Source organism: Thamnophis elegans, chromosome 1 (assembly GCF_009769535.1).
Source record: "Thamnophis elegans isolate rThaEle1 chromosome 1, rThaEle1.pri, whole genome shotgun sequence".
Classification (NCBI taxonomy): Eukaryota; Metazoa; Chordata; class Lepidosauria; order Squamata; family Colubridae; genus Thamnophis; species Thamnophis elegans.
The window spans coordinates 108304023-108319247 of NC_045541.1; the positions used below are offsets into that span (position 1 = coordinate 108304023).

Sequence of the window (15225 nt, forward strand, 5' to 3'; positions counted from 1 at the left end):
ATCAGTGAGCTGCAGCGAGGTACTTATTACACAGGATTACATAACTTTCATTGTTTTACATGATAGGATGTGGAAAGAAAAGTTTGCAGTGGCCAGCATGAGCTTTTCCTGTTTTTGTTTTCTCCCCTGGGACTTTAGGCATCACAAAGAACATTGCATCACACCTGGTTTCCAATTATAAAAGGAAAATGCTGGGAATGACAGAATCTAGATATATGGAGGAAGATTTGTGTTGTGCAGGGGAGCAGAACCCGCCCGAATGGTATGAATGTTGCGTTTTAATCATGTATTGTCTTATATGTAAAAGTTTGTCTTCCCCCCCCCTTGGATTGTGAGCCGCCCTGAGTCCCCCCAGGGAAAAGGGCGGCATACAAATAAACAAAATACCAAATACCAAATACCAGAAAGGAAGAATTTGCAATTGAAGGACTGGAGCAATTGTCAGCTCAACAGGCAACTGAGGGGCAGAATTGGACTTAATTAAACCAGCTGACGGGAGAAGCAGAGTCCATCAGCTTCACTACTCCAGCTGCAGACAGTCCTCAACTTACAACCACAGTTGAGCCTGGAATGTTGGTCATAAATTGTTGTGGTTGTTAAGTGAGCCACCAAGTGTCCAGGCTCAATTTTATGAGTCTTTCATTAAGTTGTAAAGCAAGTCACTGTTTTCTGTCAAAAAATGGCAAATGTTTATAAATTCATAGTTGTGGGATACTGAAACTGGTGCTCAAATGTGATTATAGCTGTTGGTGATATAAAAATGGCCAAAACCTATGCTTGGAATATATTTTAAATAGGCTTGTTGATTGCCAATGAGGCAAAGCTTTTGAGAAAGAATTAAATATTATTAAAATGGAAAGGGATTCTTCAGAAAATAGAAATATTCATTATTTTGGACCCATCTCTTTTGCAGTTTTTCAGTATAGAATTTTATGTAAAAAATGTAAGATAATTTTGTAATTTGACACATTCATCCCTGACCAATTGCAGTTACTGCAATTGTTACTTCTGACTGAGCTAGCACAGTTGTTTTAAGTGTCTTATTTTGCAAGTACCAGCTGTAATTCCTTTGGGAAAGTTGTTCAAGAAATAGAGCATTATGTACTGATGCACTATCTAATATAGAACAATATTTTAAATGTAGAACTGTTGGTTCTTTGAAGTTTAGAAGAGCACAGAATGAATTTGTACATTCATTTTTTTAGTCTGTTCCAGTGGGAGAAGATTGATCTGACACCAGCAGAGGCTCTGTAAGTGTTCCACCTGTGTATGACATCTTAGGTTTTAGCATAGGACTAAGAAGCCCCAGCTTTATATATCCAAATGATGATAACCCTTACTAGGAAAGTTTTGGCCTGTCATTGTCTTTTATTCTAACTCATAAGATTATTGTGAGAGACTAAAATATTTACTTCTTTGAATTCCTGAAAGAAGGATATGATACAATATAGTAATGAAGCAAATGACTTTTAGAAGCTGAAAAATATATCAACATCAAGGGGCAGAGAAGAGCACACAAGATGTTTAGGGGACTCGAGGATAAAAAATATAAAGGACGGTTGCTGGAACTGGATATGTCTAGTCTTAAGAAAAGACGACTAAGGATTACATGATAGCAGTGTTTCCGATATCTCAGGGGTTGCCATAAAAAAGAGACCAAACTAATCTCTCCAGAATAAATGTGTCAAAGTAACTTCTATGTATTTTATTTGAAAACATATGTGTTTAAATTAATATTCAAATAAGAAAGTCCCCACACACACACATACATGCAATTAATATAAGGATAGAAAGATGTTTGTTGACTTATTTCGTCGCTGCCTGGGGTTGGGAATTGCTTCAAACCATTTATAAAACCAAAACAGCAATATAAAATAGACATAAACCAAAATTCACAAAATATGAAAGCAAAATAAGATCATAACAGGAAAAAAAAAGTCCCATTCATTTCTTTATTCTCTGTTTTCTCCATTTATAATCTGCTTATATTTATGAGGTTAAACAACAAGCTTAAAAAATTATCTATATGAAAGGAAAGAAAAGGAAGCAAAATAAAAAATAAAGTAAAAATAAAGTTATGCTCCTATTTGTGAAAGTGCTTTGGGAGCATAATGTAAAATATAATTTTATTTCCAGCACCTTTACCAATATTTGCACTAAACTACAGTGTTTTTAATTACTGTCTAAAATAAAGCACAAGTTTACAATAGTAACAAAAAGGATTTCTTCCACCAATCACTATACAAGGAGGGGTGAACACAAGACAAAAAAACGTGGAACAAATAAAAAAAATGATATCTTTGAAACTTTACAAAGTTGTAGGTTGTCAATTTGTTATAGATTCTTCTATAGTATTAATAATTCCACCCCCCTAAGATGGCGGCGTGCTTAGACGCTGCGGCTTTGAGCTGCTGGTGCCACAGTAGAGTTAGGCAAAAACTAGTCTATACCCGCAGGGAGTTATTAAAGATTGGATCTTCTAATCAACTAGATATTACCAGCGACTTCCAGCAGTCTCATAATATACCAAGTGACATAGTAAGACTGCCAGGCTCTCCATGGATCATTGTTGGGCCTAGGAGGCAGAGAAGAGAGTGAAAGCAGAAAGCGGGGGATGCAGAGCCGGTTTGCTAGTTCGGTTACGGAAGCAGCCTCACAGACCAGCATTACCAAAATTTTCCTAACCAACTCTAGATCCTTTGTCCACAAAAGTGATGAACTAGAGCTATGGATGGCAGCGAATAAGCTCATTGTGACTGCTGTGTGATGATCACCACAGAGACTTGGCTTCATCCACTTGTACCGGATGCGTCAGTGGAGCTAACTAACTGCACCACACACCGCTTTGACAGAAACAGGAACTCTGGTAAAAGCAAAGGTGGAGGACTTTGTATTTACACACATAATAACTGGTGTACTAACAGTAGAGTTGCTTATACTCACTGTTCTGCAGATGTGGAATTCTTAACTGTCATTTGTCGGCCATTTTATTTACCTAGAAAGATTTCTGTTATAGTTATCACTGCTGTCTATATTCCACCTGATGTAAATGTTAGGGCAGCGCTCTCTAAGTTACATGACGCCATCGAGAGGCAGCAGCAAACTTACCCTGAGGGCGCTTTTATCATGGCTGGGCATTTTAATCAAGCCAGTCTAGGAGTCTGTTCTCCCTAAGTTTGTGCAGTATGTGCAGTGTACCACCAAAGGTAAGAATACTCTAGACCATATGTACTCAAACTTAAGACAGGCATATAGAGCAATTCCCCTCTCCCATCTGGGTACGTCTGACCACATCTCTCTGCTACTGTGCCCAAAATATATCCCCCTTAGGAAAGGATATGACCAGTCTTGAAAATTGTCAAAATCGGGCTGGAGGGAGCATTCTGCCAGTTGCAGGACTGCTTTGAGACTACCGAGTGGAGTACATTTGAACATTTGGAGCTGCAAGAATTCACTGACACTATACTCTCATACACTAAAATATGCACAGACAATATAACAGTGAATAAACGTATCAGAGTTTACAGTAATCGTAAACTCTGGTATAATCACTTCTGAGAGCCTGAAACTCCACCTTCAAGACAGGAAACGAAGACAAATCAATGAAGCCAGGGCAAACTTGAGAAGAGGCATTAAGGCAGCTAAACAAAAATACAAACAAAAGGTAGAGAAGTATCTGGAAGATAATAAGACAAGTGTGGCAGGGGCTACAACACCTAACCAACTATAAGGGCAATACAAACAAAATAGCCAATGCTAATGCCCTGCTAGTAGAGGAGCTAAATAGCTTATTCACCTGCTTTGGGGTCAAAAGATCAGTTTCTGTGGCTCTAGCCCAAAGGCCCTCTGACCTCCAGCCACTCACACCCTGGATGAACATCAAGTGAGAGCTGAGCTGAGCTGAGCTGAAGGCTGTAAATCCCAACAAAGCTGCAGGTCCAGACAGGGTGTTGGGGAAAGGGGTCCTGACAAGGATTTTTAACCTCTCCCTGCAACAGGCTAGAGTCCCATCATGCTTGGAAGCAGCCACAATTATCCCAGTTCCGAAGAAAGCAGCCATAAAAAGCTTGAATGACTATTGACCCATTGCACTGACGTCTATAGTGATAAAGTGCTTTGAGAGACTGGTCCTACAACACCTCAGATCCTGTCTTCCACCAAATTTTAATCAACACCAGAAGCAACAGGTCGACAGGGGACGCCATCACCACTTCTCTACATATTGCACTGAGCCACCTTGAGAAATCTGGGAATTATGTCAGAATGCTTTTTATAGACTATAGCTCGGCCTTTAACACCATCTTACCAGGAATTCTCATTGAAAAGTTGACTGACCTGAATTTCCCTCCCCTCACTTGTGAATGGATCAAAGACTTCCTGACGGATTGTCCACAAACAGTAAGGGTTTGGTCCTTTACATCTTCCACGCTGAAGCTCAACACAGGCTTCTCTCAGGGCTGTGTGCTCAGCCCATACCTGTACTCGCTGTATACATATGACTGCATATCCTCTGATCCATCCAACATCATAATAAAGTTTGCAGATGACACAACAGAGCTGGGTCTCATAACTGGAGGGGACGAATCAGCATACAGGGAAGAAATCCAGAAGGTATCCACATGGTGCTCAAGAAACAACTTACATCTAAATACTAGTAAGACAAAGGAGATGGTGCTAGATTTCTGGAAGCACAGAGAAGAACCTGCCCCACTGTATATCGAGGGGGGCTGTGTTGAGAGGATTTCCTCTTTTAAATTCTTAGGAGTGCTTATTAGTCAAGATCTCACCTGGAAAAACAACACGTCTCTGGTGATTGGAAAGGCCCAACAGAGACTTCATTTCCTTAGAGTCCTGCGAAAAAATCAGGTGGAACAACAGCTGATGACCTTTTTCTATCGGTCCACCACAGAAAGTGTCTTCATATATTGTATTACCGTATGGTATGCTGGTTTAACTGCTGTGGACAGGAAGGCACTAGAGTGATCAATTCGGCACAAGAAACCATTGGTTGCCCTCTGACACCACTGGATGACATTGCCAGATCTCGCTGCTTTAGCAGAGTAAGGAAGATACTCAGGGATGACTCACACCCTGGTCAGTGTCTCTTTGCACTTCTACCATCAGGCAGAAGACATCAAAGTATAGCCAGCCAAACAAACAGGTTTAAAGATAGTTTCTATCCTTGGGCTGTGAGACTTTTAAATACAACCACAATCACTCCATGCACACGCTAGTTTTTTTTTCTTTTTCTTTCTTTTTTTGTTTCTGTTATAATTTTGCACCAGTGAGGTTAAAACCAATTTCGTTGTATTTAAGTACAATGACAATAAAGATTATACTTATAAAAAATTACTCTAGATAAATATTGTGACAAAGGAAACACTTTTCTTTTAACAAAAGTAACTTTTCATGTGTAGGCAAAACTTTTTCAACCACAAATTTAAAATCACAAATATAATTACAGATTGGAAATACTTTTTGGAAGACAAGTGATTTAATTGTAGATAGTTTTGTTCCTACTATCACTCAATCAATTCAATTCTCACAGAAGTTTCATAACAAAGAAAGGTGGGTGTAAATAGCAAAACACTAGTGCTCCCTTTTTGCAGCAGCAGTAAACAAATGAATGTCTGAGAACTTATGCTATTTTCTTACGCTCTTAATTATACTGTTCATTGATGGGGGAAGAAACCCCAGTCCTTGGAACAGGCAGATAATCAAGGAGAAAGAATCCCAAAATGTAAATATTGTAATAAATACTAAAGGTTTCATTATTCACTATGCAACATTTTTTTTCATAATCTCAGACATTCATTTACTGGTACAGGCAGTCCTTGACTTACACCACATTGAAGTGAAACATTCCAGTTGCTGACTTAGTAACATGGTTGTTAAATGAATCTGCTTTCCCCATTGACTCTGTTTGTCAGAAGGTCACAAAAGGTATCACATAACCTTTGGATACAGCAATGGTCATAAATATGAACCAATTGCCAAGCATCTAAATTTTGATTATGTGATTATGGGGACGCTGAAAAATGGTCATAAGTCACTTTTTTCTGTGCCATTGTAACTTTGAATGGTCACTAATGAACTATTGTAAGTCAAGGGTCACCTGTACTGCAAAAGGAGGGCACTAGTGCTTTGCCATTTACACCCGCCTATCTTTGTTCTGATTTTTTTCCACAGCAATTAGATCATTTGTCTTTCTGTAAACTTTTGACTAGTTGTGCTTTTTTAAATTACTTCATAGTGATACTTTTATCTTCAGTCAGTATGTTTTTATTTTAACTTGTTTAAATATTGCCTTGTTCATTTTGCTAGGGATTTGGAGAAAGCATTTTTCTGGATGCTTCCAGTGCAGTGGGCTTTTTTCTCTTCATTTCTCCTTGTAAACCTTCTCTAGAGAAGTATTTATTAGGAATAATAAAAGTGTTCATCTTTTGGTCTTGATTCAATGATTTTGTGGTCCATGTTACACTACTGCTTCATAAGCTACAATAGCTGCCAGTTTGTTTCCAGGTGCAAGTCAAGGTGTCAGTTATTACCTTTAAAGCCCTACATAGCATTGGTCGAGGTTACTTGACGAACTACCTCACTACATTGGGACCAGCCTGCCCCATCTGCACCAGCAGAGGAGGGCATACTGCAGACCCTGTTGGTCAAGAAATTCCGGTGGTGAGATCAAGGAGAATGGCCTTTTCTGCTAAACTCTGGAACATCCTATCCCTTGAAGTAAGATTGGTTCCCTTCCTTTTGACCTTCCATAAGGGCCTGAAGACATGCCTCTGTCAGATGGCTTGGGGCCTCAATGGGGGAGGAGCATCACGCTAGAGGTGGTTGATGAATTAAGAGGCAATTCCACCTCTCCCCTCTGCACATCCTGCTCCGTCTCTATCTTTTAATTGTAATTCTACTTTTGATTGCTATTTCCATTTTGATTGTTTTAGAAATATTTCTCTTTTGTAATTTTAACACTTTTCATGCTGAAAGCCACCCAAACTCACTTCAAAACAAGTTGGGTGGCAAATAATTTTAATCAAAAAATAAAAATTATAGAGTTAGTTTTTACAATAGACATTCTTCCTCTGTCTTCAGTACTTTTTTCCACTAAAGAGGCTGCTCTGGCCTGGGCCTATGAATACAACTTGAAAGCATCTGGCTGCTTGGCACTTCTAAGAGAGGGAGAAGGAAAGTAATACAATATTTTTCTCTTCTACGCCGTTTTTCTTTCAGCATCATTCCTTTTTGGGATACAGCCACACATCTAAGCTGCTTGCCCTTTCAGTTGGGAACCCCTAGCTTAGGGGATATAGAATTGGCAGCAAAACACATGCAGTGCTCTACTTCCACAACACACTACTTGTTATGTTATATTAACTCACATACCTCAAATAAATGACATAGATGGCCCTGAGAACTGTAAAAAGGTCCAATACTATGGTTTAAGTTATATGTAAAGAAGTAATGAATTTGGTGTAGCAATTAAGCCATCAGGCTAGAAATAGGGAGACTGAGTTCTTGTCCCACCTTAGATATACCTTAGGCACAAAGACAACCGGGTGACCTTGAATTAGTCACTTAACTTGTTTTAAATCCTTTAAGATACCTGTTCTTTTAATTTATTTTTATTCTAGGGGCAAACCTTTTGAAAAAAAGAAAAAAAAATAACTTTTTGTAGAAAGACATGTCAAGATTCACCAAAGTACAAATTTTAAAAAAAATGCATTACCTGAGTCATCGCATACAGTATGACTAGCCAAGCAGCTGAAACTACAGATACATGAGCCCTACTTCTGTCAAGTTCACTATGAAATTTGGGTCAATATATCACTCCATAATCTCTTTTTTTATTTTGTCAAGATAATGTCAACACTATGAAGTATTTTCCAAATGAAGAGGGCTTGTATACAAAGTTCCATGCAGAAGATTCAATACTTATAATCAATTACAATTACTTGTAATTCAATCAAAACCTCCTGGAAGCACAAGCTACGTTGTTCTTATCTGACAGTTTTTGTCACTAATATATATATACATTAATAAAAGATTAATAGTTAAAAATGAATATTTTCCAAAGGTTCACAAATAAAAAATGTTAAGTGTTAACATTTGTTATTTAACAAAGTTAACATTTAACTTTGTTACAGAATGCAGCTCCCTACAATGAAGATCTCTGATACAAAATTAGGAAACACCATATTTTCTATTTTAAACAAATTATAAACGTCATGACAATACAAAGGTCTATCTCTATTTATGTAAAGAATAACTGCAAATTCATCTATTAGCATATGAAACTTTTCTGAAACTATTAGAAAATCCTGTGGGCTAACCAAGGAACTTAAAAATAGTTCACTGAATTAATTAATGTAACAAATTTAAATTTCTGATGGGATTTGCCATGAAAACACAATTAATTCCTAACACACATTCATTGCAACCTGATCATTTTTTTCTCAGAAAAAGAAAGTAGAGGTTTCAATTTCTCTTAAGTATGAAAATTACCCTCCTTAAAACAATTAGATAATATAATTCATGACAGAAAGCTAATAGAAACTGAACTGTCATTTTCCATATGACCATGCCACTATGAACGCAAAAATGTAATACACCCAGCTACTTCAGCACTGATCTAACAACAGATCAGTGCTGAATAGTAAATTTTCTAGCATTAAAGTAAGATTTCAAATGGTAAAGTTCAATTCAATAGCCAACTAAATTGGATAATATAAGATAAATGAGTCACAATAAATAATTATTTTTTTCTTTTACATGTAAAAATTGTACTTTCATTTAACAATTCAAGCAGAAGCTAATGTATTAAATATCATGTTAATAATACCTATATTTCAAATATGAGAAAGGTATACAAAGTTGAAGTCAAGTTCTTCCTAGCCAGGACAATTTTTACTTTGCCCATGTTAAATAGCTGATATTTTATTTATCCAAGTCTAGAATCATTATTCCTAAATTACTCTTTATTGTTTTTTGCTAAGAATATTCTGAGCTACATAATTGGTTTAACAATTCTGTCTGGGCTTGAAGATATGGATCTTTGCCCAGGTGTTGATCAAGGAAAAGTAATACACTTTGCTTGATCCCTGCAGTCTGCCATTCTCACTGTCTATTATACTGTTATTATTGTATTTTCTTCATTTTAGTTGTTGTAAGTTCCCAGAGTCATTGGGAATGAAGACAAATTTGATAAATATCAATTCTTTAAAAATGCATTCAATACAATTTATGTTTATACAGACCTCATTCCGATATTGTGTTAGCATATATTAACAAATATAATTCATTGAGCATCTGAACATAATATAGAGGCATACACTAACCAAAGAATTGTTCCTACTTCTGCTTCATGTAAAAGTGAGATTGATGGTTTTATAAATCAGTAATAAACACACTAAAGCCTTTGTGTAACTCAAGCCCCTATATGATTTAAACTTTTTTTTTTGTTCTATTCAGAACATTCCAGAATTCAGGAAAAAATGTCAAGGAGACTTTAAGAAAAGTTTTTGACAGTGATTATGAATTCTACCTGTATTTATTTAGGTTTATAATCACTTCAGTTGTAACCAATTCTAAGTATCTTACACTGAGGTTCAGTCCTTTCCTGAATATTTTTAAAGAATCAAAATATGTATTTGATTGCCAGAATATATCAGTTTATAATTTACTTATGTTGATTCTTGTTCTTAATGTTATGTTGGCCACCCAGAATCACTCTGGCAAGTAGGTGGCCATATACATTTATTTTTTTATTCATAGATGTATCAGATATTTCTTCTTTGAATGCTTATGTGCATATATATGCTCCAGAGTACATTGTGTATCAGTCAAAAATTCCGGACTGATATAGATTTGAAAACATATGTGACAGGCCTTTCAAACATGTAATGTAAGTCACTCACTCACACTCCATCCATCCATCCCTCCATCCATCCAGTCCCAAAGCACTGCAATGCACAGCATAAAAAATATAATAAAACACAAAATAAGAATTACACAGCAGTAGGCATCTCCCAAACTATAAGATTTAACAATTGAAAACTTTCCTGATATCTTCGCCTTTTTAAATTCCTTTCCTAAATAGTGGAAGTGGGGGCACACCACATGGACCTTTTGAGAGAAAGGGATTGAGAAAAGCTGTTCCAGAAGAGAAAATTAACCCATTAATTAATCATCTATTAAAATATTAAAGTAAGCATAAAGAAAAATCTGTTCTTGGAAATGGTTAGCCAGGTGCTTTTGAGAGATCTAAGTGATTACATACACATAAACACACATTGAGTTTTCAAATATTCAACTGTTCTGTTCTTCATTAAATAAGGTTTTCAAAAATGAGAAAAGGTTAAGAGATAAATAGAGCAATCCCATACATTTCTGCACTTTAATGGATGGTTTTTATATAAAGTCTAAAAGCCTAGTTGTTAGTTATCTGTCATTTCTTCCCTATCTTTAATGTTTAACCCATATTTAGACAATATTTCCTGGTAGTTAATCACCAGCATTCAAATGCACTGGCAAACTGGAAGCAATATGCAACTCTTGATAGAGTCACCCCTCTTCTTCTTAAGTGGCCACTTTTTTCCAATTTGTATCTTTTAGAATATACACAATACTCTTTTATGACATTACAGTTTTAAAGCTAGATTCCAGCATCGCACATCCCCAAATAAACTGCACTTAAAATATTGTCCCAAATGAGATTCAGTTTAGTGTGGTGGTTAAAAGCACTAGACTACAAGCAGGGAGTCTATGAATTCCAGTCCTGCCTTAGGCATAAAAAACAGCTGCATGACTTCAATCCAGTTACTTACTCATTCCTGAGAAACTGGCAAATGTTGCAAGAAAATTGCATTGATTTCTCCAAGTAGCTGCTAGGAGTCAAAGACTGTATGATTCAAAGGCATACATACATACACGATACAAATACCAAATAATTATTTCTGTTTTGTACATACACTAAATTGAATCTAAAATGCTGGCTTGCCACATCTATTTTTAAACACACACAAAATTGCTAAAGTAGTAAATGTTTGGAATCCATGTCAAGGATATCCCAGTTTCCTACCTGTTTTTCACTTAAAGCCGTGATTTTGGCTTGGAGTTCATGAAGCTGCTTCTTCAAGTCAGCATTCTGCTTAGAAAAAAAAAGTATAACAACAATTCTGCTCATTAATACAGATTTGCAATAAGACTGCTAATAAAGCAAAAATACACTAAAATAATAAAGCATCTAAATGTACAAAGAATATTTGAATTTCCTGATACTATATTTGTTTAGTGACTCTCAGGTTAATGTCACAGTTGACAGAAGGCAAAATACGAAGTATGATTTACTGGAGACGTTTAATTAAAATGTTTAATTAAAAAATTAAATTATTTCAAAAGATCTTTAATACAAAACTAAATCTGATCTCCAGCTTCTAGATCTTACAATGTGCATGAGGTAAAAGCAGATATATTTCAAAAAGTTATAATGCATATACATATGTATTATAAATTAACTGAACATTATCAAGTTCCTTAAAAGCAAGAGCACTGGAATTCTGTTCTCTACATTTAAGGCAAGACAATAAACCTAATAATAGTTATTAGCTATAAAATCCTGAATTTTATTTTATTTAAAATTCTAACACAATTTACTAGAGTAGTGTACATGTAGAGTCAATGCTTTGATTGAAACTATACACAAGTGTGCAGAAACTACAGTATCCAGAATTCAGTGCTTCACCAAGCACACCATTAAATGCCTTGCAAAGCTCTTTTATTTATGGTAATACTGCAAACTATGTGCCTTGTATTGTAGGATATTTAATAAAGCTACAATTGTAAAATATTCAGTGCATCAACTGCTGTTTTATAAGGAAATGTACGTGAATTATATATCTGTCATAACTTCTATACAAAACATAGTTTCAGGAGAACTTTTTCAGTTTGAAAAATTATAAACAACACACTAAACTATAATTTGATATTACTGCTTACTTAATTCATACATAATAAAAACATAGATTTATTCTGGAATATCAATTTATAGCTATTCATTTAGTGACCATTCAATGTTACTGAAACAAAAACGTATGACCGGTTTTCACGCTTATGATTATTGCAACATCCCTGTGTCACATGATCAATATTTGTGTGCCTGGCATGTATTTATGACAGTTGTACTATCCTGGGTCATGTGATGACCATTTGTAACCTTCCCAAATTCTCTTAATGACCAAATGATTCACTTAACTGCAGTGATTCACTTAACAACTGTGGCCAGGAAGGTCATAAAATGGGGCAAATCTGACCTTGCAACAGAAATGTTGGGCTCAACTGCAGTCTACCTGTAACATGACCGCATGTCAGACCTCATTCACTATTCTAGCTCCATGCTTTGTTTAATTTTACTTCTGGATTCAAAGCAAATTATAGATTCACCCACTGATAGTGAACTATGATTTTGCTTGTCTTACAAACTACAAAGAATTACAAACTATGAATTAAAGCAAGTATAAGTGTTAAGGCACTGGTTGAACACAAACCCAAAATTAATCACAATTTTCTGAATAGCAAAACAAAGTATCAAACATACAACTACTTATATACTGAATATATTTATGAATGTTTTAATTTTATTTCAAAAAGTAATCCAGACAAACACACTAAATTGGATCTTACATTAAACTTTAATAATATAATATTCAATTAATAGCATTAATAAAATGTATTTTACCTGTGGATCCTGTTTCATTTGGGCAACCAATTTCTGAAAAAGAAGACAGATTTTATTAGTAATTAGTAAGGTCCAGCAAATATGAGGTTAGTGTTGCTCTTTTTCAACAAATGTGACACCACTGCTCCATGAATTGTTCTGGCTACCAGTATACTTCCAAGTGCAATTCAAGGTGCTAGTAGTCACCTTTAAAGCCCTTTATGGCTTGGAGTCAGATTATTTATGGGACTATATCTCCCCAGTTGTCTCTACCATTCCTGTCTCATCAGGCAGGAGAGGCATGCTTTGGATACCATTTGTTAAAGAATATCACCTGGCAGACCTAAGAGAACCTTTCCTATTATGGCACCCATCCTCCAGAGGTTAGATTGGCCATGTCTCTGTTGGCCTGCGATAAGTCCTACCTTGAAGACTTGATTCTGTGCTCAAGCCTGTCTTGACTGATGCCTTATTTGTCCCTGGTTCTATATGTTTTTATGTTTTTTTAAAAATGTTTTATATTTTTAATGTTATTAGCTACCAGGGTCATCATGTATAGGAAGTCTTCAACTTACAAGTTCATTTAGTGACCGTTCAACATTACAATGGCACTTGTGACTTATGACTGTATTTCACACTTATGACCATTGTAGCATCCCCATGGTCACATGATCAAACTTCAGATACTACGCAATTGGCTTATATTTATGACTGTTGCAGTGTCCCAGGTTATGAGACCACCTTTTGCAACTTTCTAACAATGTTAATGGGGAAGCCAGATTCACTTAACAACTGTGTTACTAATTTAATAACTGCAATGATTCACTTAACAACTGTGGCAAGAAAAGTTGTAAAATGGGGCAAAACTCACTTAACAAAGGTCTCACTTAGCAACAGAAATCTGGGCTCGATTGTGGTCATAAGTCAAGGAATACTTGCAATTGAGATGAGTTGGTCGTATAAGTCTATTAAAACATAATATGCCTACAAGTCCCTTCAAATTGTCTATCCCCGCAGTATAGCTTTAAGGCCAGTGGTAACTAGAATAATTTAAGTGGTTAAATTATAGTCAAAGCAGGCATATTTTGGACCCATGGAGATTCTCTTTAGGAAAGGACATATATTGCCTCCTTCAGAAATGATTATGAAAAATTCTATGCCACTTATGCTTACCAAGTCAGTAATTGCTTTGTTAGAACTTATCAGCCAAGATAGGCAAGGATCAAGTCAACAGTATTCCACTTCCATAGACTACAATGATGTAAACAGAACTCCAAAAATCTAACAGGGCAGCATTCTAAACACTTCTTCAGTAGCAATCAAATATCAAATTTACATCATATGGGTGACAAAGAACTGACATCAACAAAGCCAGATGCAAATCTGGGTAAGTATCACCCTAGCACAAAGTATCCATTAATATTGGTATACTAGAGATATAATTTAGAGGAATGTGTGCATCACTGAGTGGCAGCACTCTATGTAGCCAAAGTATTGTAGGTCTAAATTGTGTTAGTTCACCTTCCAACTTTTTTATTGTATCTCCAACAAAGAAAATACCTTAATTAAACATTATCTCAAGTATCCGAAGTATGATTATTTTGCTGAAGTCAATAGAATCTTATTTCATAGGTTTTAAAGACTCCATCATTAAATTAAAAGATAAGGCATTTAAACTTACTTTTCTAAAGATCATAGATTACATGAATTTCATTTTCTACATGTTACAATTTCTAATAAATTTCTAATAAAGACACTGTTTTAGAAATAGTCAAGTAGAAGACACAAAACCGTAATCAAAGACTGTAAGTCAGAAGTTACAACAGCATCAGGATCAAAGAATTTAAGTAAAAATGTTTATATATGTACAATTTACATATACACAGCAAAATAATAAACAGAAATCTAAAAAGCATTATTGATCTGTGATGAAAAACTTGACAAAATATGCAAAGGATTAAAGGTAATGTGAGATTTTGAATGTGAAACAGTTTTTGGCATCATAGTGGTTTTGGCAAGAAGTAGACAATTTTCTTTGGGACAAAGTGAAAGAAATAAGAGTTAAATTAGAACAACTTCAGTGATAGAAGGTAGAACTCTTTAATAAAAGTATTAGAAGACAGATTTATCTTCTAACATAATACGTGGAAAATTCTTTATGTCCACTTTGGCTGCTCAAGAGCAAGCCATTAGAACTAATGCAATCAAGACCAGAATTGAGAAAAACATCAAATGGTTCTAAGTGCAGGCTTTGCAAAGAAACAGAAGAAACTGTACCACAAATTGCCTATAAACACCGTAACAGTCACCAAAATGATTCACTGGAACATATGTAAAAAGTGTATGCCAGTAACGAAAAACTAGCGCTGGAAACAACTAGCACCCATGTGCGAGGGAACCTTTAATGAAAAACTGGTAGGAACATAAAAAAGAAAAGAAACATAGAAAAAGTAATTGAAAGTGAGCAGATTAAAGTACTGTGGGACTTCCAACTGATAAGGTCTTGG

General features: G+C 35.6%; 1 protein-coding gene across 4 annotated transcripts in view; it reads right to left on the reverse strand.

Moving 5' to 3' along the window:
- The window catches only part of PHF21A (PHD finger protein 21A), a 128026-nt gene that overhangs the window by 55179 nt on the left and 57622 nt on the right, over positions 1-15225 (reverse strand). For all 4 annotated transcript variants that reach the window (XM_032226718.1, XM_032226736.1, XM_032226710.1 and 1 more), the window contains exons 4-5: positions 12740-12772; positions 11084-11149 (exon numbers count right to left, since the gene is read on the reverse strand). In XM_032226718.1, the coding sequence (XP_032082609.1) occupies positions 11084-11149; positions 12740-12772 (99 nt within the window). The remainder of the gene's footprint in view (positions 1-11083; positions 11150-12739; positions 12773-15225) is intronic.